Below are 21,429 nucleotides of genomic sequence, written 5' to 3'. Positions count from 1 at the left end.
TTTTTTTGTCATTAAGTGTGCTCACAAAGACCAGCAAGTTGTAAGCAGCATACCAGTGATGTGTCAAGAAGCCTTAGAAGACACCTGCAAAGCAGCACCAAATTGCAGCTGTTGTCGAACAAGTGGTGCACTGCAACCATCCACTGCATGATGTCCCTCTATTAAAAAAAGAAAGAAAGAAATGCAGTAAAGCAATTACTTTCATTTAAGTTATGCGCTTTTACAACCTGTAACAATGATCTGGATATGAGGCACACCCTAGTGGGAGAGAGTCCAGGTTAATTTTGCCATCTGCAGCTCTTTAACATGCACTTATCTAAGCACACAATTGTTTTTTTTTTTTTTAATGCGGAGCAGTTTTAAGGGGCTGCCCTGTCGCCGTCTCATGTCTCACGTTGGCGTCACGCAGGTCCGACGTTTGATACACATAAGCCAAGCAGGCTGCATGTTTCAAACGCCAGCACACACCTGCCCATGAATGCCAGCATCGCAGAAGGGCTAATTCAGTCTCTCTGAGCCAGAAAAGCGACAGTGAAATGCCAGCATCATTGGGAGTTAGACACAGATCTATGGAAATGAGAAGCGGAGATGAAATGCCAGCACCGGGAGTTGAACTGCACAGCGCTTGGAGCAGCAAACAGTAGAAAAACAGTGGAAAGACCATAGAACAGAAAATAGATCCTCGTAGAACAAATCAGATAATCACAAGAATAGAACAGAAAAGGATATAAAATATCACTCAATCACACCAAATGAACAGAAAAGAGCAGATGAACACAAGAAAAGAACACAAAATACCTAACATAGCAGATAAACACAAGGGAAACACAGGCGAATCAATGCTCTGCAGTTCGTACAGCTTTGACTTGGGGTGGAACTGGCCTTGATTTTGTTTTGTGTGTGTGTGGCTAGCACTAAAGCAAACCGGAGAGTAAAAGTCATGGATGACGACACAATAAATAGCACTTAAATATATCTAGTTATTTCAGCAAAATGATGAAAACTAGGATTTTTCAGCAAGATAGGAGAAATGCAATTAAGAAAATAAAACAAGAAACACTTGTTTTGTGAGGAACCTTTTGTTCAAAAACAGTGCTTAGCAAAGTGGCCATATAAAAATATAAAGAACTGCACACTTTATAGTAAAATGGAGAAATGGTTCCCCCACAAATAATGTGAATTAATCTTTTTCATCACAACAGAAAAGAAAAAATCAAACTTTTAAAGATATGCCTAACTGATAGTATTTATAATGTATTCTCAGAGATATATTTCAGTGTACAGGTGGTCTTCATCAAAATGGCAAAGAACGTATATGTTGCAGCAGGATACACTACCCCTGAATGTTACTGTAGAAAATTTAATCATACTGATTGCTGTAAAAAGTCGTGCAAAAAAAAGAATGCATTACACAATTCAATACTGCCAAGATAATCGCTAAGGTGAATGATAAAAAGGATATAGGCTGAGTCATGTCACAATATTTCAAAAAGTAATATGAACGGTTGTTTGGTTCATGGGGTTTAACGTCCTAAGGCAAGTCGGGCTATGAGAGACGCTGCAGTGTAGGTCTCCGGATAATTGCGAGCACTTAGGGGTTCTTCAGCGTGAACTGAAATCACACAGGCCTCTAGCATTTTGCACCCATCGAAATGCAACCACTACGGCCAGGATAAGACCCGCCTCTTTCGGGTCAGCAGCTGAGCACCATAACCACTAGGCTACCGCGGTGGCTCAAAAAATAAAAATAACTGAATGAAGAAAAAAAATGAAGAGAAAGGGTAATAAACTCCATAAATCCCAGATACCATTCCACATCAAGAACGGTTCGAACATCTTGTTCATTGCCACGAATGGTGCATTAGTACAGCTTAACTGGACCAGTTATTAAGTAGTAATTGGTATTCTGAGCTACCAACAATAAATATTCGCTCAAGCATATAAAAATGTTACTAAGGACATTGTGTTGTGGACAAGCTTCCTGCGGTCAAGTCAACCTTATAAGGCACATAACTGAGCTGATCAGAAGTCATCCGTTGCGCTTTGTGCTAAGAAAAATCATAAAGGCAGATTGCCAGAACCACTGTGAACAGTAGTAGCAGTTTACCAGCTTGGTTTATGTAACAATTCCCTTCCACTGTTAACAGTGGCCTGAAGGCACCTTAAATCGCCTTTGGCACACTTTTTATCATCATGAAGCTAGCTCACATTCGTCAAATATCAAACCTAGCTTAGCAGTCATGATGATACAGGTTCAAGAAAGTATCCTTGCGATAGAACTCTTTATCCTTACGGCCTGTGCCTGTTAAAGCTATTGTAATATGTGCACAAAAATCTCGAGCAACTATATACATCGTTAAGGAAGCTGGTTTTGTGGCAGAGCCTACACATAGGTCAAGAAAAATTAAATTAGTTATACTCACCTTGACAGCAGGGGACAACGAATCGTTGCAGAGCGCCCCAGAAAAAGCAAGGACGACTTGCTTAGTGACATTCTCCGCTGGCACCATGCATTGGAGAAGAGGCTTTGCCAAGAGGGAACCTGGAAATCACATCTCAGTTCAGACGCTAAGAACAGCTCCCCAGTTCGGATGGTTCAACAGCGCACTTTATAGGTTCATGAACTACAGGTACAACAAGTGGAACATCAGTGGAGAGCTCTGAAATCATCTCAAGCCTCTCGGGTGTTTTTAATACACACAAGGGACTCTTCACACAATGTACCGGAACGATGAATAGAACCCATGATGAGGCATGGTGGAGTAGGAGACTCCGTTATAATACAGACTCGCTGGTTTCCTTTAACATACACCTAAATCTAAGCACGCGAGCATCCTTTTCTTGTTTTTCATTTCATCCACCTTGAAATATGGCCATCATTGCAGGGAAGCAAACCCACACTCATTCATTAAGCTGGTGTACTGAAGTATGAAACTAGCATAATTGCAGCAAAACACACGAGAAAAGTGGCCCAGGTGTTTTCGCTGCATAACCCTACAACAATGACAGTTTTTCATGCCATACACACTGTGCTACAGATGTACTTTAACTAATCTAAAGAAAAGTCATTCAAGCAAGTGCAAGCCATCAACAGTGCTCCACAGCAAAGACACAATATGATTTTGTTGCTGTAGATAACTAAAAAGTCATAGAGAAACAGTAAAATAATAATGCCAAGTGCAATGCTTAATGTTGTGGAGCAAGAAACGAGACTTCCCTGAGTGGTAAGCATATTAGTAATTGCCCTTCCATCTTTCGTAAGTGTAGGCCAGGCCAGGAAGCCAAGTCAGGTGACCAGATAAATTGTGCACGAAGCACGGACATGTCTCGAAGATATCTGATTGCACTGCGGGATGTTGACAACCTTCAATGTGTCCAGTCACCTTCACCAAATGCACAATATGATCGGTTTTGCAGTATAGCTTTCTTTTTTTAAACACTCCATTGGTTACTATTCATTTGTAGCGTCATCAGGTACATCAGAGTCATGCAGTGAATAACAGTGGTTGTACACAAAATGCTTGCAGCGCTGAATCAACATTTTTACAAGGGGATTGTTTTTGTAAGCGAAAACAAGTCCACTTAAAGTAGGCTGGCTTTCGACAAAAACTTCCATTGTTCCACTACTCTTAAGCATCAAATTGTGGGGACTCTACGTGCGAAAACCATGACATGATTATGAGGCTTGTGAGGCACACTGTATAGAGGGACTCTGGATAACTTTTGAACACATGAAATTCTTTAACCTGCATGTGAGTACAAGTACACGAGAATCTATCCCCTTCGCAATTATCGAAATGTTGCCGTCGAAGCTAGGATAGAATCTGTTACACCAAGATTAACAGAAGCAAAGCCATGGGCATTAAATAAGCTACTAAGACAGGTAAGATGTTCTGCTGATCTCATTAACTCTGTCTTCCTGTGGCCACTCTGTCTTATTTAAATAAACGAAATTTTATATGAAATGCTGACAAAAAAAAAACAAGAAGTTAAACATTTGTAAATGCTGCGATAACTTATTTTTGAGCTCCAAGCTCAACATTGAAAGGGAAAGGCCTCCATGCTTTCAGCTGCACAGGCGATTCTGTAAAACCATCCCTTGCAATTAGGCACAAGATCGCAATCTGTTTTAACAAGAGTAATATCATAATGCCATCATATAACATGTCTGCAATGACCCACTATTTATAAACACATCACCTTATCACGGTCAGGTCAGTTATGGTCATAGAAAGCAAAACACTGTAATGAAGTAAAAACATTTTTGCTACAACTATCATGTTTTGCTCAGCTTATCTCAGTGTTAGACAAGAATTTTCTAAGAAAAGTGAACATGCAACTGAATGTTACAGTAAACACACAGAATTAAGGTGTAAATAACAAATGGGTATTTACTGCAGCTTTCATATTTCTGTTCAGGTTAGCTCAGCCTCTGTCAACCTAAAGTACGTCTAAATATGTTTAATTATGCCCATTACAGCCAGCCAATTTCGTACAGAGCAATGACAAGTGAGCAAGCATTACAACAGCCATGCATAATTGCAGGGCTCCAATGAGGCGAAATGTCAAGACTTGGGCATTATCAAGCGGATGCTCAAATTGTCAACAAAGCACATAGTCTTGAAGTCATGTGACTCTTCTTTTTTTCTTGCTTAGAAGACAAAATATGCAGAAAACTTACGTGTTCTAGGTGCACTGATGATCGTACTCAACTGCTGCATGTGATCTGCTGAGAGACCAGTCTCTCTGGCAAACACTCGCAGCTTGCGAACATGCTCCATTGTTTGCTCCGAACTCTCAAGCTGCCCATTTCCTACAATGTTGGATAACAAAATTTGTTCAGCAGAATTAGCCAAGCTGTTTACAACTAGCATCAGAAGTGAAGTTGCGGATATAATGTGTAGCTGTAAGCATGTCTTCATTTATACACTGTGCAGATATCAAGCTAGGTGGAACATTTGTGGAAAACCAAATTGGTAAATCTTACCTGGAGCAAAGGCTTGAAAAACTCTCTCCCCCACAAAGCAAAAAAAGCGATAAAAAATAATACATCCTTGTGGTGCTTTGACATTCTTTCACAGGCATTGAATAGATAATCAAGGAATAGAGATAACAATGCTTGCAAAAGCATGCAAGAAAAGACCTGGCAAAACATTGTAAACCCTGTTGCTGAAGACAAATGGCAGCAAAACACAAAATCATAACGCATTAATTCCAACGAGCTGACAAAACAACCAATGCGATCTCACATTGCTGTGAAACTGAAAGTAAGCGAGTGGATTTACGTAGAGAAAATACAGATGTTAGGCGTGTTGTTTCCAATATGAACTAAGAGGAAATTGTCTTTAAACGCACCTTTGGCTCATATCAACCCGCGTGTCCCTGCCCGCGTAAGAACTCGACACGCGACAAATGCGCCACTAAATTTTGTAAGGAAAACACAGTGAAAACAGCGATCATCGGAGCATTAGATGCAAACTAAGATCCCTTGTCAACAAATGCCAGTTTCACGTCATCGAGCGATCAACATGGCATCACTATGTAAACAGTTACTAATAACTCTTGTCAAAAAGGATCCGTTCTACTTAGTGGAGGCCACGAAAAGTACTTGAACACGCGTCCCCATATACTCATATGACAACTCCGACGCTTGTGCAGGACGCAATCATTCTGGCGGAGCCCGCGTGTGAAGCGTCCTTTGCGGAATGTACCGAGGTCAGAATAAACTTCGAATACCTATGCGGTAAACCTTCATTATTTAGAGAATGACGAGTGCTGTTCTCAACGTAATAAAATGCAGGGACGCCGCGCGATCTGCTGGCCGAGTCTCAGAGCTCCATGTTACATGGTATAAAACGCTATTCTGAGTTTTTAGGTTAGAGCCCCACTTACCAGACACAAGGAAACGTACGGCTCTCTCAGCACGAGCTGCCATTGCCTACAATTACTGATCAAAAAGTTTCACATACAGCAAACTGCTCGGCGCTCGCTCTCGGCGCTTCAAATACTTCAAACTGTAAAGACATGCGTTTGATGACGATGCAGATGAGGGAGCGGCATTCTCAACCATGTTTACCAACGTTCTTGACTGACGAAGGTAAACTTCCATCGAATGTTTGCAATAAAGAAATTTTTAAAAATTTGTACGTTAATAAAACTCAAAATTAGTTGTGCTCAACTACTGTGAACGCGGTGTTGGCTCAGGTTAGACCACTACAATCGGTCGTTTTATGACGCGCGAATTTTGAACGTATACGGGTGCCCTGTCAGCCAACAGTAATGAAGACCGTTTAATGAATTGAAGACATGGGTGAGATTGGTTATTATAACCGAGTAGTGTAGTGTTAAGTTTCAGAAATTTCCTCACTTTGGTGCTAATTTGATTTGAATGTACTTATGTCCAAGTACATTATTATGTTTACATTCAAAACAAGGGCGCGTTCGTGCATCGCGCCTTCGTGGATTGACTGGTGTAGTAACGTTGCTGTCAGCCGTGTGTCGTAGATAGAAAATTATCATCATCATGAACCAGCACGCGCTTTCTTTCAGAACACGTGGACCCATTTCTCCGGCGTGGGATGCAATTACTCTGGTGGGTGAGAGAACGAGTGCAGAGAGAGAGAGAGAAATGCATATAGAAAAAGAAAGAAATTCTTGCTGAAAAAAATTCTTGGCGAGAGCAAGCATAGCCATATGTATAATATACATACGGGGTATGTCACGGGGTCGTGACGTCGACGAAGACAGCAGTCAGCACGTCCGAGATGAAACTGTTTATTTGGCCGAACTTGTGGCCGGGAAACTGAAAGTCAAACGACAGCAATGCACTGATAGCGGCGAACAGAGCGTCGACCGTCGATCAACTGACAAGCGGTGAAGAGCGTCGGCATTTATGCATGTGCCGTAGAATATTCCAGCGTTATCGCTGGTTGTCGCGCAATCTCTAGAACAAGCTCGAGTGTTCGCGTAGCCAAGGGGGGGGGGGGGCGAAATTTTTCAGTTTTGCTTGCGTATATATGCACGCGCACATACAAACGCACGCACGAACATACAAAAAGTATGGTTGGACCCCCCCCGAAAAAAATTTCTGGCTACGCCCCTGAACAAAATGATCTACAATCATCGCGAAGCTTCTCGAACAATGAGGCGCGGTTTGCGCTGAGCGTTGCTGAAAGTTCTTTTTGTGGGCGAAAACCGAATACAGCAAAAGTAATAATAAGAAACGCACGTGGCAATAGTATAGCAAGGTGTGGGAAAGAGAGAATTGAGAGGGTAGAAGCCTAGCCAAGCCAGGACCAGCTAGGCGCCCACAAGCTCTGCTGTGACCAAACCTTGCGCGGCTTAGTGCAAGCTGCGCTATTTTTTTTTTTATTCCTGCTAATTAAATAAAGTTCGTTCATCATCCTGCCTCGTCATCACACTCAGGCTTATTGCTAAAAGTCCTTAGCATTGTCGTATGTGTTTGCTGATAATGCAACAATGGGTTATAGGTTTCTTTTCTTTTACCGTATAAATGAAAGAAGAACATTACTATGCCATGTATTATTGTTCCTTACTTCGTCATTCCTTTTGTTTCACATTTATTACGATGAAACTGATTCTTATTTGAATCGTGAAGTCCTTACTACCTAATGAGTTATCATTTCTTGAGTACCTTGCCATCTGTTACTCTGACCACTTGCCGCTTTCAGTACCATCGTCTATTCGATATATTATGTCAACTTAGATTTAATGCCTCTCCTAACACATCCTCGTGTCACCCGATTCTTGTTTGGTTGGTTCCTAGAAGAATGGCTCAACCCACCACGGTGGTCGGACACGAATCGTGCGGCCATGGAATTTGTGAAAAAAAGGGGAAAAAAAAAGAAAATCCTACAAAGATAATTTCTAGGCAAGCGAAAATATTAGTGGTGCTTACGATTTCTTTGTTGTATGCTAAAGGGAGAGAAAAGAGAGTTAAATGAAAGAATTAAACAAATAAGTGAAGATGAAATAAATAAATTAAGAAATAAAATAATATGTACTTCTAGTATTAACATGGCATTCTCCTTGATTTATTTATATTATTAAAAACGGCATCATCTATGCCCCTGTTGCAGTGACCCAGCGCCGACGCGCCGAACCATCATGAAAAATGAGTCATGATCATCGTCGTCATCAAGACGCAAGTCATATGCACGTTGGATGAAGAAGAAGCGAGTCACACGGACGGTACAGGTCTCTTCACTCGAGTCTGGCGAATTCAGGCAACCTCTTGTATAGAGGTAAGTCACATGAATAACCATAGGCGGGATGTATGACGGGGTGTAATATTAGAGTTAAGCATTAAACGCAATTTGTGTTCCTAAACTATAGCTTAGGTCGTGCCTTCCTCTGCCGTTAGCCATACGCCATCGGATCGCAGATTATTAATCTATAACTGGTGCTTCACGTTATACATGTGAAATTCCTTAGATTTAAATGATTTCGTCCGGATTGTTTTTACCACAGAGGTGTACATTTGTAGATGACTCGAGGTTGTCGCTAGACAACTGATGAAAATTAGGCCAATTACATTTCTTAATCGAAAGATATAGACGGTTGACTGCAATGGAGGACCTGAAGCACGCCATGCGAATTAAGTGTTTTCATAAATGTAAAAGGGTGTGGCTGTTAAATTTTGCAGCGTAGTGAACTTGGGCAAGTTTCGGGATGAAGAGCGTACTGATTAGACGGAAAAGGTGCTGCTATCACGCCCTAGTAAGGGCCTGACAGCAGCAGCTTGAGTACGTAGTTGAGTCTCACGAGTGGGGTCATGCTTACGTCTCAATGTCGGGCGAGCAAGAAGCCGGCCAGATCGAGACTTATGAGCCTGTCCCCATGGTGAGGCGCATAAGTCATGAGTGGTCAACTAAGGGCGTAACACATAGCGCTTTCCGTTATTCACAAAATTTCTCTTTGTCAGCTGCTATTTGCCACTGGCCGGCCAGCTGCTTAATTTCACGTCCTGCATGTAATGATTGGACTAAATATCTCACGAACTTTTTAGATGCGAAGCATCTTATGGCGGAGTTCAATCCGGTGGTGGTGGTAGTGGTGGTGTGCGGCGTGACCACCCTTACTGTGCATGCGCATACCCTCTCCACACACCTCCTCTCCACTCACCCTCTCCCTATTTCCCCTCTCCACTCCCCCTACACCCTCTCCACTTTCCTTATCCCCTCGCCCTCTCCACTCCACCTCTCCCCTCTCTACTTTCCCTCTCCCCCTCTCCGGTCCCCCTCTGAAACGCGGGCTCGACATGCCGAAACGCTACTTCGCATCGCCTCACGGTCCCCTTTAGCGGGAGATGGTGTGATTTTTTTTTTTTTGCGTAACTCGTTTTGGTGAATACGCGTGCCCAGTTCTTCAATGTAGAGTAATCGTAATTAATACATTGTGTAGACCAGGTCGAACGGCGCGTTTGCAGCCTTCTGCTTTGGATCAGTCGCACAATTATTTCGTCTTAATAGTTATAGCCTAACTTGTGTGATAATTTGTCTAATTAATAACCCGAGTCGTTTTCAAAAACGTCTTGCCGCTAAAAATTTTCGGAAGAGTATATTTCAGCCAATCACGATGCGGGACATTAGCGAAGCTGGCTGACTAATGGGAAAACTCACTTACGGAAGAGAAGTATCGTGAATTCGGTCCCAGATGTATACATCCATGCTAGCAGCAACCCAGAGGAAATCGTTTAATCATCTAACCTTACCATATATTTTATCAATTTCGACACTATGGAACCTGCAGGCACGTTCGCGCCGTCGTCGCTGCCGATTGTCCGTCATCAGTAGAATCTGGATGTTTAGTCATTAAAAAAGCGCGTATTAGGCGCCAAAAATAGGCACGCAAAACAACGTTTTCGGCGTCCAACATCGTAAATCAAGGCACAACAAATTTTTACGTAAATGCGAATAATTTCAAACGAAGTACGTGCGCGACCTGTATTAAACAAAAAAAAATATTGTTTATGATGGCACAAAGGCGCCAACAGTTGAACATTGCCGTGTGATGGTTCTTATTTCCGCACAGTTCGCAGAACACGGTCTCTCTGTTTAATCTGTAGCATGGTCCACTGTCGAATAAACACACTCGTGGGTGTCTTTCTTTTCGGCACTGGTGGGCAGAGCAGGAGCAAATAGTCAGAACGCTGAAGATGCCTACTAGGCCTGATCGAATCGCGCAGAGTCAATTTCTCTCCAGGTGGTGAACACCTTAGAGAGTAAATTACAAACCGAACAAAAGCCACGTGCACATTACATTTTTTTTTTCTTTCCTCTTTTGCTATTCACTCTCCATGTCAGCGCGGCGGCGTATGCTGGCCGGCGCGTCCCACTTCTCCTGGAATTTCGTCTTTCTCTCCACTTCACTGCTGCTAGGGGTTGCTTTCTGGCAGTTCGTTGAGCTAGATTACTAGGTCTGAACCCCATAGATTTCCGAACAATGTTGCCCGCTAACATGAATAACGGTCTGAAATTGCAGCCGAAAGCGAAACTTGACGGCTAAATAACGTTCATATAGGCGCAGATTTTGAAAATAGGCATTTACAGGACATTTATAGGCATTTAGGCATAAATGCCGAAATAGGCATTATAGGCACTATAAAAACACTATAAAAGCCCTTCGTAACCTCTCATTCATGCTCATATATCAAAGTAGGAGTGCGAGGAACACACTAGTCATTTGCCTAAAATCCGGTCTCCACTCATCAGTTTCGCCGCAACCAGTTTGTATTAGAATCCTGCATCTCATGTTTTTTGTTCACCACCGCTGGTACTGCATGCGAATAATTTCACATTTCTGCCTCTTGCTTGCTGACAACGCTATATACCTGACTAAACGCGCGGCACAAATTACCCGCCACTCGTTACAGCGTGATACCATAGGTCACCGCGATGGCAGAGCAGTTGGAGATGAAGAGCGGCGGTGCCAAAGAGGTGCGGGGATCACCACGCGCCCGCCAAGAGCGGTCTATTTCGCTGAGGGACGTGAATCGTGATCCGGAACTGGCGAGGCGCCTTGAAGTGGCGATGGATGCCGTTCCGGCCAGGGAGCGCCGACGTTCCTTGCGAGGTGTCGGCGGAGAGATACGTGAAGAGCCGGATGCCACCGACCAGAAACCGGTGAGGCGGCGACCGCGCTCTCTCTCGCCGCATTATAATCGTATTGTGGTGACTTAGCCTGTCTTCCATAAGAATAACTTTGCTTTGTGTAAGTGAAGTGTAGCCCGGAACCTCAGCATGAGCTTGCGGCAGAGGGTGAGACGAAACAGCAGTTACGTTATTGCTAATGGAGAGAGCGCATGAATACTAAAACTCCTCGGCGGAGACAGTATTACTGTCACGGGAACACGCGAAAATACGCCGTTGGCGTTAATGTCGACGTTGGTGTGCTGGTCTGTAAAAGGTCCAAATGCTACAAGACTCTGTCACGCGCGTCACGTGCGTCATACAGTGGGATAGAGGAAAATATTGCAAAGGAGCACGCCATCATCGCGAGCGCGAACATGGGGGGGGGGGGGGGGGGGGGGGGCGGTGACGGTGAACGTGCCCGGTCATATGATTGTCGGGCAAGCACGTGCGTGGCAGAGGGGGTGAAAGGAGGCGTTGTATATGTAGCACAGCGCCATTTTCCTCTCCTTCAAGGATCACTTTCTCTAGCCGAGGCGTAGCCAAATATTTTCATGTCTAATTTCTTTTTTTTTTTTTGGGGGGGGGGGGGGTCGGCCGCCCTTTATATATGTTCGTGCATGCGCTTGTATGTGTGCATAAAAATGTAAAATTGCGGAAAAGTAGTTTGAGCCCCCAACACCTCCTATGACTACGCCAATGTTCTGGTCTTTCAACCCAAGAGCAGCCTAACCATTGCTCCGCGCAGCAACGGTCGTAAAAGGCAGCGCACCCAGCCTTGCAAGTAATCTGGGGTGGTTCGAAGGCTCAGCGTGCCGTGATAGATGGATGCTTGGTGTTCGCTGTCCTCGGTGACGCCACCGGATCCTCGTGCACCGAATGTTGTAGCCAAGGAGATTCAACCTCCTTGGTTGTAGCTCCCCTTATTTTAAAGAAGTTAGAGGTAACACGATGCGTTTGCTGACATTTGTTTGCTCTGTTGATCGCGCCAGCGTTCTGAAAGTCTGTCTTGTGTGGACATCGAGCGAATTGCGTACATGCTCCCTGTGCTTACATGACACCATGCTCACCCCTTTAATAGTAATACGAATGTTTGTTGCAATATGCAATGCCGATAAAATTACAAACCTCACTTTGCAAAGCTCTTCAATAGTGCAAGAACACCCTTGTACTCGGATCTGCAGGTGCACGTTCAAGTGGCTCAAAACAGTATAGCTTGGTTTAACACGAGACCCCAGAAATTATTATAGTTTTTAATGCATTGCTGTCGCTTATCAACAATATTACTTATACAGCTTTGCATCAAGCAAACTAGGCTGCTATCTCAAGCGTAATTTTGCATTCGGTTCCCGCGAATTTTCAAGCTCACAAATTCGTCTCGTCCTTGTATTATTGAATTATGCTTCGTATTTGACGTCGCTTGAGTATTTGAACCTCGTGTCTATTTTTTATGTACCTCTAGCTGCCTTTTATGTACTTGGTCTTACGCTGGTGATTTGGCTTCGCATCATTCACATGACACGGTTGGACGTCAACGATATGTCACACTATGACCTCTGCGCTTACAGGACCTCTGCAACGAGAAAGCGGACCCCAACGCGGTTCGGCGAACCCCGGCCACTACGTCTCTGCTGCGGTCGCCACAGCGCAGTCCAGGCAAGACCTGTCTCCTGGCCAACTCCACCGTGCTCCTGGTAGCCGCCATCTCGGTCGCGCTCCTCATTGGCGTGCTTGCTTGGAACAAGAGTCGGAGCAGATATGGCCGGTACCACCTGCCGCCCGATCCCCGTGGCCCATTGCGAGTGAGGCGCTGCCGCAGCGAAGCTTGCCGCCGAATCGGAGCGCTGCTCAATAACGCCCTGGACGATAACGTGCAACCCTGCGACGACTTCCACGCGTATGTGTGCGGATCCTGGTCGCACAAGTACCCGGGCAAGACCATCGCGGAAGTCCTCGCTTCGGCATTCCTGGGGTACGTCACTCGACGCGCGAGAAAAAACGTCGTCATCCCGTCGAAGCATGCTGCCAGCAACCAGACAGCAGTTCAGAAGGCTGCCACGCACCTGCTCGCGTGCGACAACATCGTCGCGCTTTCGGACGACCAGACTGCTGACGTCAAGCGCGTTCTGGCTGAAGGTGGCATTGCCTTGGGGTCGTTCACGGAGAATGGATCCACGCCTGACGTGTTGAAGGCCATGTTTTATATGTCGCAAGTGGTTAAGATTCCCGTGCTTCTAGACGTGTCAGTGGAATACGGCGTGGAACAGCGAGTGTCAATACAGAGCCCGGAAAACACGGAAACACTTCTGGAAGAGTCGAAGCGTCATTTGAACGACGCAACTTCCGAAAAATACGACGGATACGTTCGCGCCATTTACGAGAGTTTTTCAGGAAGCGAAAATACCTCAGAGTTCGAGCAACTGTTCATGAACGTATCCCACTTGGAGTCTACTTTGGTGACATTCCTGAGCTCTTCGCTCGCCGACAGCGAGGAAGACGAAGACAGTGTCTGGTACTATACCACAGCTTCCATACACCAAATTTCACGAGCCATCTCGAAAGACCGCTGGCTGAAGGCGTTCGAAGCTTTCTTGAGCATACCGCAAGAACGCAATATGCCGGTCGTTGTGCACGCGGGTGCTTATTTCCAGGCACTGTTTAACCTCCAAGAGAAGCTCGGAGAGGCCGATTTCGCGCAGCTTTATTCTTGGCTCTGCATACAAGCGCTCGTCCCGTTCACAAGCGGGCGCATCGTATCGGCGCAACACGCGGCTTCTCGCAGCACCGTTCTGCAAAGACACAGGTGGCAGTGTTTCCGCAACGCCGAGCGAGTCTTCCACTACGCCCTTCAGTACCCGTACATGGCCTACGTCGCCGACGACAATGTCGGGAAGGATATCGTGGCTCTGATGCGGACGATTAGCCGGTCTTTCAGCAAGGTCGTTCTGCGAACGACGTCACAGAACACTAATTGCACTTTCAACAGCGACGAGGTTTTGGCGGGAGTGCACGCGGAGTTGTTCAGTCGCACCGTGCCTGACTACTTCGAAGGCTATTACGCGGACTTTCCGGACATGACGTCGATAGCCCTGACCAACTGGATGCGAACGGCCGAATTTGGTGGCTACATCACAGCAATGAGCGGCGACACGCCGTCTAGCTTCGGAGACATCGTGGACGTCAACTATGCCCGCGCCTGGAGCAGACCTCTGGAAGCGAGTTACCTCGATGCCCCGTGGTACTCGCTGGGCGTACCCCTGGCTGTCAAGTTCGCCGGGCTAGGTTCCCGCCTTGTCTCGAGGTTAATTACGGAGCTCGTCTCCAAAAGGCGCGCCTGCAACAAGGCGCTCCTCGCAGAAGTCGAAGGCACGTTAGACTGCCTCGCAGCGGCGTATGAAAGCCCCATTCGGAATTTCAGCGCAATCGAGCGCGACGTTCGGGCTGCGGTGATTTCCTGGGATGTGCTGTGGACGGCCCTGGGTACCCGCGTAGACTCGAAGGCTAACGACACCGTGCTCGAAGATTTCCCTCGCTTGTCCCAGCCGGCGCTGTTCTACGTCCTGGGATGCCTGCTAACGTGTGGAGAGGACAGAGAAACGGCGGAGGCGAGGTGCAATTTGCCTCTCAGACATGACGCCAATTTTGCCGCAGCTTTTTCATGTTTTGAGGGGTCTCCCATGCGCCCCAAAATTCAGTGCCCTCGTGATTTTGCGGCTGTGGGCACCCATTGAGCACATATGTATGTCGTCACATTTCGGAACTGTTCTCGTGTTGAAGTTCTCTTCAAGTATCACACACACTACACACCATTATGTATAAATAGGTTCCTTACATTGTAGTGCACCACAGCGAAAATGTTTCGTAACGAATCCTATCAATAGCGAAATAATGCGAGGCGGAGGAGGAGAGGTTGAGGAAAGGAAAAGGCGCAACTTCTGCAACCCTAATTGGGAGCACGGCTCAGCGCCGAAATAATGCGATCAAGCAGTGCTTGCATGACCTTACTCGATCCTGCTTGCCTCTAAGGTGGGCATGTCTTTATACAACAGTGGCAGCACTCACTGCCAACACAGAAAAATTCAAAAATTCAAGAGCCATTCCACCCTGTGAAGGTTGATGACCAGAGAAGCTGTGTAGCACACGGCACAGAGCTGACAGAATTGCGATGAAAAGTACAACAAGGCACAGAGTTTTGTGAAGTCCCTTTTGCGTTTTGCCTATAGTTCTTTAACGTTTCCACCAGTGTGTCGGAACTGAACGGAAACCGAAAACGAAAAACGAAAAAAAAAAAGAAACGATATTTTTGACCGGAACGAAAACGTAGCCGAAACTTTATCTATTTCGTTCCGGAGTGAAACCGAAATTTAAATCGCTTTTCGGTTCGCGAGAAAACTTGGCAATCTGGAACTACTGACGTCATGCAACGTGAGCACTTATGCATGTCTCAGGGTACAGTATTAAACCCGTACCTGAGGCAGGAATTCCAAAGCAAACATATGTTGAAATTGTGCGAAAAACGAAAACAGTGGCAACCATAGTTGTTTATATTACGAAAGTGGACATTTGCGCGCCTGTCACGCAGGCGAGCGTGGAGAGGGCATTGTCGGCGCTGACGTTTGTAATAGCGAAAGCTGTTATGAGATCACAACAGCTCATTTTGGCGCCATAGTTGTCCGCCGCCGCCGGTGTCCGTAACCGCTATCGCGTGAAATAAGAAAAAAAAAAATGAAATGAGGAACAAATTTCTAGTATCGGATGGGATTTTAACCCGCGCCCTCTGCGTGGCAGTCGAGTATTCCACCACCGTGCCACGTTGGTGCTTGTAACTCCAAAGCAAAAATACTCTATACACGCGTCATATCGGGAAAGGAATCGTGTTAATATATGTGATATAGCGTGGCAGAAGAGTAAAATGATAATTTGGCGTCACACAATGCGAATTGCGCAACAAGCCGGTTGTTGAATGCTTCCAACCTGTTACAAAGGGCTTAGCCTTAGTTTTTCATCGTCATCAGCCACAGCACAAAGTGTACATAATGCCCTAAAGATGTCTAGCGGGCGCCACGATGCTCCGAAGAATGACGAAAAATGGCATAGAGCGTGCTTCGCTACTTCACAAAAATTGTGATGATTTATGGAGTAGTGGGTACCTTGCATGTGTACTTCTATTAGTTGCCCCAAGAGAGTCTACAACGCGCTCTGGATAGGCCGCTCTGCAGCTTTCGCTGTGACTGTGCTGCTTGTTCCGCGGAGGCCCGCCGATTTGTTATTGAAACCAAGGGCGTCCGCAGAAGTTTTTCCAGGGGGGTGCACCCATGCGAGGGGGGGGGGTGTACTATCGTGACTTGACTGGCAAGGTTAGTCAATAATATGTAATAACGTGCAAAGTTGGCTGGAAATCCTGAAGGCCGTTTCACACGTGCGGACCTTTTGTGTGCAAACGAACGTGTGCAGCTTATTGCTACTGCATAGAAAGATATCCGAAATTCCAGGGGGGGGGGGCAGCCGCCCACCCATGAACCCCCCTCCGGACGCCCATAATTGAAACAGCGGTCTCGCACATCAGGAAGCAGACTCAATGACGTGTTGGTTCTGAGATCGTGCTCACTCCCTTGACACAAAGCATTCAGCCCGCTAAAAAAATCGTAATTGACTTTTCAGAAAATAAGTACTACGACTTTCAAGGGTATACTCGTTTGTGCTAGTTGGTAGGAATTGACGGTACAGTTACTTCCGCTCCTCTGAAGAACGTGGGAAGAACGGGTTTTACCCCTGTCCCACTTTCTTAAGACGAGGGCAAGTAACTATATCACAAATCCAAATTGTTTTATGATTACCTTAACTTCAAATTTTTGCATAAAAAATAAAAACGTTACGAACCGTTACGGAACATTTTATTTTCGTTCCGGAACAGAAAAGGAACGGAACTTTTTGCGGTGGAACGAAACAAAAACCGAAACGAAAAACATTTCGTTCCGACACCCTGGTTTCCACGAGCAGCGTGCGTCTTTTTGCCGCGACATGCGTCGCTTTGTCTGGCTTGCCGCATGCGCTTGGCGTTTCGTGCCCGATCTTGAGGAGCCATTTAAGAAGTATGTGTGTGTATTTGTGTGTTTGAGTGTTGTAGATAGTGAGGAAACACCGCAGCCTGAATCTTTCCTTCTGGTGACTGATGAAATGATTCCAGTGTTGAGTAAGTCTGTGGGCATTGTCGAATGCAGTTTCCCTGAAATAAGTTCGGGATTTCAAACACGAGTGACAAATTTCTTTGAAAGAGTAAGTTTCTTAAATGTTTGCTCAAGTATGAGTGCGTATGTCAGCACTCACATCAGGAATATACAATATTCCCTCATGCCATGTGTCAGCCTCTCTCCGCTGCTCCGAAGACAAGGAAAGCACGGCGTTGCACTCTTTCCCCGGAATCCGCTTCCGCAGTCGCACTCCGTTTTGTGGCGCGCGATTTGTAAAATGCGTTCGCAAAAACCGCGTGCAACTCAACCATACGACCATTGACCCAGACGCAGCTTAAAATTATTGCCTCCACCTTCCCCTGTGGCAGCACTGAAACTTCGTTATACGGAAATCCCAGACTAACGCGCTTCGTTATATTGAGGTTTAAGACACATGGGGTTCAGACACAAGCTGTGAAAAGTGAAATACTTTGATATATTGAGAATTTTGCTATATGAAGTTCGTCGTATCGAGGTTTAACTGTATCGTATACCGATGTTACTGCTCGCTCCGTGGACAATATTCCGTAGTGGGTAAGCATCATTACTCGACAAGAAGAACAAGGTCATTACTTTGGGAGCTTTCATTGTGGAGTCTATCCACCCCAGCCATAAGTCGAAGCGTTTGACCACCTGCAAGCGCTAAGCCAGGCGGCACTATGGCATCAAGTAACGCCTCTTCGACGGGCCACCTGCAGCCCGCACCACTGTCATCGAAGCAGCAGTCCACACCGCCGTCATTGAAGTTGCGCAAGCAGCGAACACCGCCGCTTCTGAAGCAGCAGGCCTCGACACCTTCATTGAAGCAGCAGCCCACAGCGCCATCATTGAAGCACAGGTCCATAACGCCCTCGTCGAAGCAGCAGCCCACACCACTGTCATCGAAGCAGCAGTCCACATCACCGTCACTGAAGTTGGGCAAGCAGCCAACACCACCGTTACTGAAGCAGCAGGCCACGACACCCTCATTGAAGCAGCAGCCCACAACGCCATCATTGAAGCAGCAGTCCATAACGCCCTCGTCGAAGCAGCAGCCCAAACCACGGTCGTCGAAGCCACTGCTTTCAGCGCAGCCGCTGCCACAACCGCCTCTGGCGAGGCCGCTCACTGGCCAGCCCATCACCAACCTCGACTCACTTTTTCCTGACACCGATGCGCCAGCTAAGCAGCGCTCTTCGGTCATCACAGGGCAGCCACAGACACTCAAGAGCGTTGTAGGCAATCCGCCGCTCATGATTGACCAATACAAGTTCGCCCGGGCGCTGATGGTCGACAATAAGCACCCGAAAGCTAACGAACAGGCGTACCAGCGGCGGTTCAACCTGATCTGCGGAGGTGCCATCTTTCTGGTGGTCGCGTTCGCCTTGGTCACAGTGGGTGCATCTTTGTTCACCCATAAAGGCGGCAGCCGATCTACGCCTACGGAAAGCCAGAATCCGACTTACCGAGGTGGAAATAACACATTTAAGGACATCGCGGACATCAGGGACATCGGTAACGACACTGATGTCAAGTTCGAATCGGCAGCCGAACCCTCCTCCCGATTGGATGTCGAGGACGACTCCACGACTGCATACGCCCTCTACAGCGAAAATGTTCCGGCAGTGTATGACAGGGTCCCTAGTTCGACGAATACTAGTCAGACTCGCGAAACAGCCGAATTCAACGATTATGTTTGAACGATCAGCGCTCCTCGACTGGAAGAAAGCGGTCGTGGGCAAATGCGCACAATTGAATAAACGAGAGAAATAACCACAAATGGAACATTTTCATCATTGTTTATCACTATATTTGCACGAGATGCCTGTGTATCACTACTATTTCAACTTTATTGAGTAACGCAAAAGCATATGTAGTGCTTGCTAGGCTCCATAGTTGGTAGGTCGGTTGGTTGAGGTATAGGGTTTACCGTCCCAAAGCGGCTCAGGCTATGATAGACGCCGTTGTGGAGGATTGCGGATAATTTAGACTACCTGGGGTTCTTTAACGTGCACTGACATCGCATAGTGTCTAACACTTCACTTCCATTGAAATGCGACCGCAGCGGTCGGGATCAAACCCGCGACTTTCGGGTCACCAGTCGAGCACCATAAACACTGTGCCATCGAGGTGGCTATATGCTTCATAGCTCAGGTGCTCTTGAGCATTGCGATTTGCAGATAAGTAATAGTGCACTGCTGCCGAAGTGTCTTACCATGGGCCAAAAAAGTCAGCTAGTTACAGGCGCGAAAATTATTGAACATGAGTGGACACCATGCAGTAAAGGCAGTGGCTCCGGCGGTTAATGGAAGATACCGATTCACGGGGTTCGTAAGCTATTTCGCTAACTGGCCTGCCTTCACTGATATGTTCAGCTTCAGGACTGGTCGAAATTTCCTCTCAATGTCAAGTCTTCCGTGAGAGTTTTTTGCGACCAAAGGCCCAGGAGCAAACAGGCACGGGAAGGTGCGCGCAGAGCGAAAACGCGGAAAAGGGCATTTGAGTCAAATGAGTCGGAGGGCTCTTAGAGAGGCATGCTGCAATGAACTGGCGAGGACTCGGGTACTCTGGGGCAAGTCGCCATACCAATGCTCAAGGACGACAATCGAAACAACAGATAGAGAACGGAAATTAAACAGCGGACAGTTTGCATGATACTGGCTGGAGTGGGCAGGCTGGTCTCCTGACGGGAGGCTGTGTCTGGTTCGGTTAGTCATAACAAGTTCTAACTTCAGGTAAACAAAGCTTCGTGCAATGTATGAGTACGCCTATTTGCAACATTAAAAAGTTAGAAGTAACAATTACAGGACTAAATCACTGAGACCCTTCCCATTAAACTGCTACCTTCGCAGGTCTGCTCTGGTTCAATCATCTTCGTGCCTTTATTGCAATGAGTGAATCTCTAGAGCACTTCTTTTTACAGGCCGCCAGCTAACAATTTCAAGCGTAATATTTTTGGCGGAACCCCCTGCGCAAATGCGCTTGAATTTGTTTCCTGCAGTTTCCTTTTTCCTTTCATGCTGCCCTAATAAGCTTTTGAGACGAAAGCGTTTGTGAAGCCGTATACCTTACATATACGTACGAACAATTACAGTCACCTTCGTCAGTATACACTAGGCAGCGCGATCAAAATCTAAGCTGATAACCTCATTTTCGTGCGTTTCTTATTTCGGATGCTCGAAGATAAAATTATTTTATTTTAAAGCAGTCACCCTCCTGCCGTTACAACTGGTGCATTATAAAACAGGTCAAGCGAGTAATGTGAAGTGTGAAACTCAAACCAAAGAGAAGAGCCAATATACGAATTTACTCAGAACTCGCAAAATTGTGTATAGTAAAACCATGACTTTGTTTGCGGCGTCCGGGGCGTTGGACTTTTATGCTTTCGGTGGTAAACGCAAAATGGCTTCCATGCATGCAGGTAAAGCGTGTCAGCTTTGCAACAAAGGTTGAACTATATTCTGTTACAGGAGTTCCTCTTTATATAACCGTATGTAATATCTATTCCGAAAAGTCACCTATTTCCTTTGCAGACATTCAGTGTCGCTCATTTATTATGGAGGCGAATTGGTGGCGAATGCCACCTCCGTGCGAGCATCAACCGTAGCACCTGCAGCTTCGGTGGTTTCAGCCGCTCGAAACGCCTCCCGTGAGCCCTTCGAAGAACCGTCGTGACGTCTCGTCGCTTGGTGAACCTCGTCGTTCGGAAAGGCGCCTGGACCTGTGGTGTCGTCCACCGCCTCTGCTCTGAAGGACTCTTCGTCGATCGTGTCCTCCTTCGCACGCGCGTCAATATCGTAGCCGGCGTCGTTCTGCTCTACGTCCGAGCTGGAATTGTAGGCCTCTGCCTGGGTGGTGCCAAAGTGCGGTTTGTGCGCCTGCCTCGAGAACAAGGACGTGCCCACTGTGGTCAGCAGGAAGGCGACAGTGAAGAAGACAATCACACCGCACAGCAGATTGACGAACCTTTGGCGAGTGTGTACGGCGTCCATTTTCAAAAGCTCCCGAGCCGCCGCCTTCGCCTGAGCGATCTGCAAGGGGCTTCCACGGTCAGGATTCCCCGGTTCACT

The 21,429-nt window shown here is 46.4% G+C and overlaps 2 protein-coding genes across 2 annotated transcripts in view; one reads left to right on the top strand and one right to left on the bottom strand.

The window, feature by feature from the left end:
• The window catches only part of LOC119383152 (centromere protein I), a 37,426-nt gene extending 31,405 nt beyond the window's left edge, over positions 1-6,021 (bottom strand). The window contains exons 1-4 of the mRNA XM_037651169.2: positions 5,893-6,021; positions 4,682-4,813; positions 2,424-2,542; positions 54-158 (exon numbers count right to left, since the gene is read on the bottom strand). Coding sequence (XP_037507097.1) covers positions 54-158; positions 2,424-2,542; positions 4,682-4,813; positions 5,893-5,935 — 399 coding nt within the window. The 5' untranslated portion in view covers positions 5,936-6,021. The remainder of the gene's footprint in view (positions 1-53; positions 159-2,423; positions 2,543-4,681; positions 4,814-5,892) is intronic.
• Positions 6,022-10,916: 4,895 nt separating this feature from the next.
• Positions 10,917-17,380, top strand: LOC119381656 (endothelin-converting enzyme 1). The gene is made up of 3 exons (XM_037649430.1): positions 10,917-11,144; positions 12,719-14,755; positions 17,372-17,380. Exons 1-3 carry the CDS (start codon positions 10,917-10,919, stop codon positions 17,378-17,380), a joined length of 2,274 nt encoding a protein of 757 aa, XP_037505358.1.
• The last annotated feature ends 4,049 nt before the right edge of the window (positions 17,381-21,429 follow it).

The sequence above is a fragment of the Rhipicephalus sanguineus genome, chromosome 2 (genome assembly GCF_013339695.2).
Source record: "Rhipicephalus sanguineus isolate Rsan-2018 chromosome 2, BIME_Rsan_1.4, whole genome shotgun sequence".
Classification (NCBI taxonomy): Eukaryota; Metazoa; Arthropoda; class Arachnida; order Ixodida; family Ixodidae; genus Rhipicephalus; species Rhipicephalus sanguineus.
Note: the sequence above shows the minus strand (reverse complement) of the source record. Positions and strands in the feature narration are given on the sequence as shown.

Excerpts from the sequence above, each read along its gene's own strand:
- LOC119381656 (XM_037649430.1), top strand. The coding sequence starts at position 10,917 with ATGGCAGAGCAGTTGGAGATGAAGAGCGGCGGTGCCAAAGAGGTGCGG. Across the intron at positions 11,145-12,718 it reads ATGCCACCGACCAGAAACCG|GACCTCTGCAACGAGAAAGC; the intron begins GTGAGGCGGCGA and ends CTGCGCTTACAG.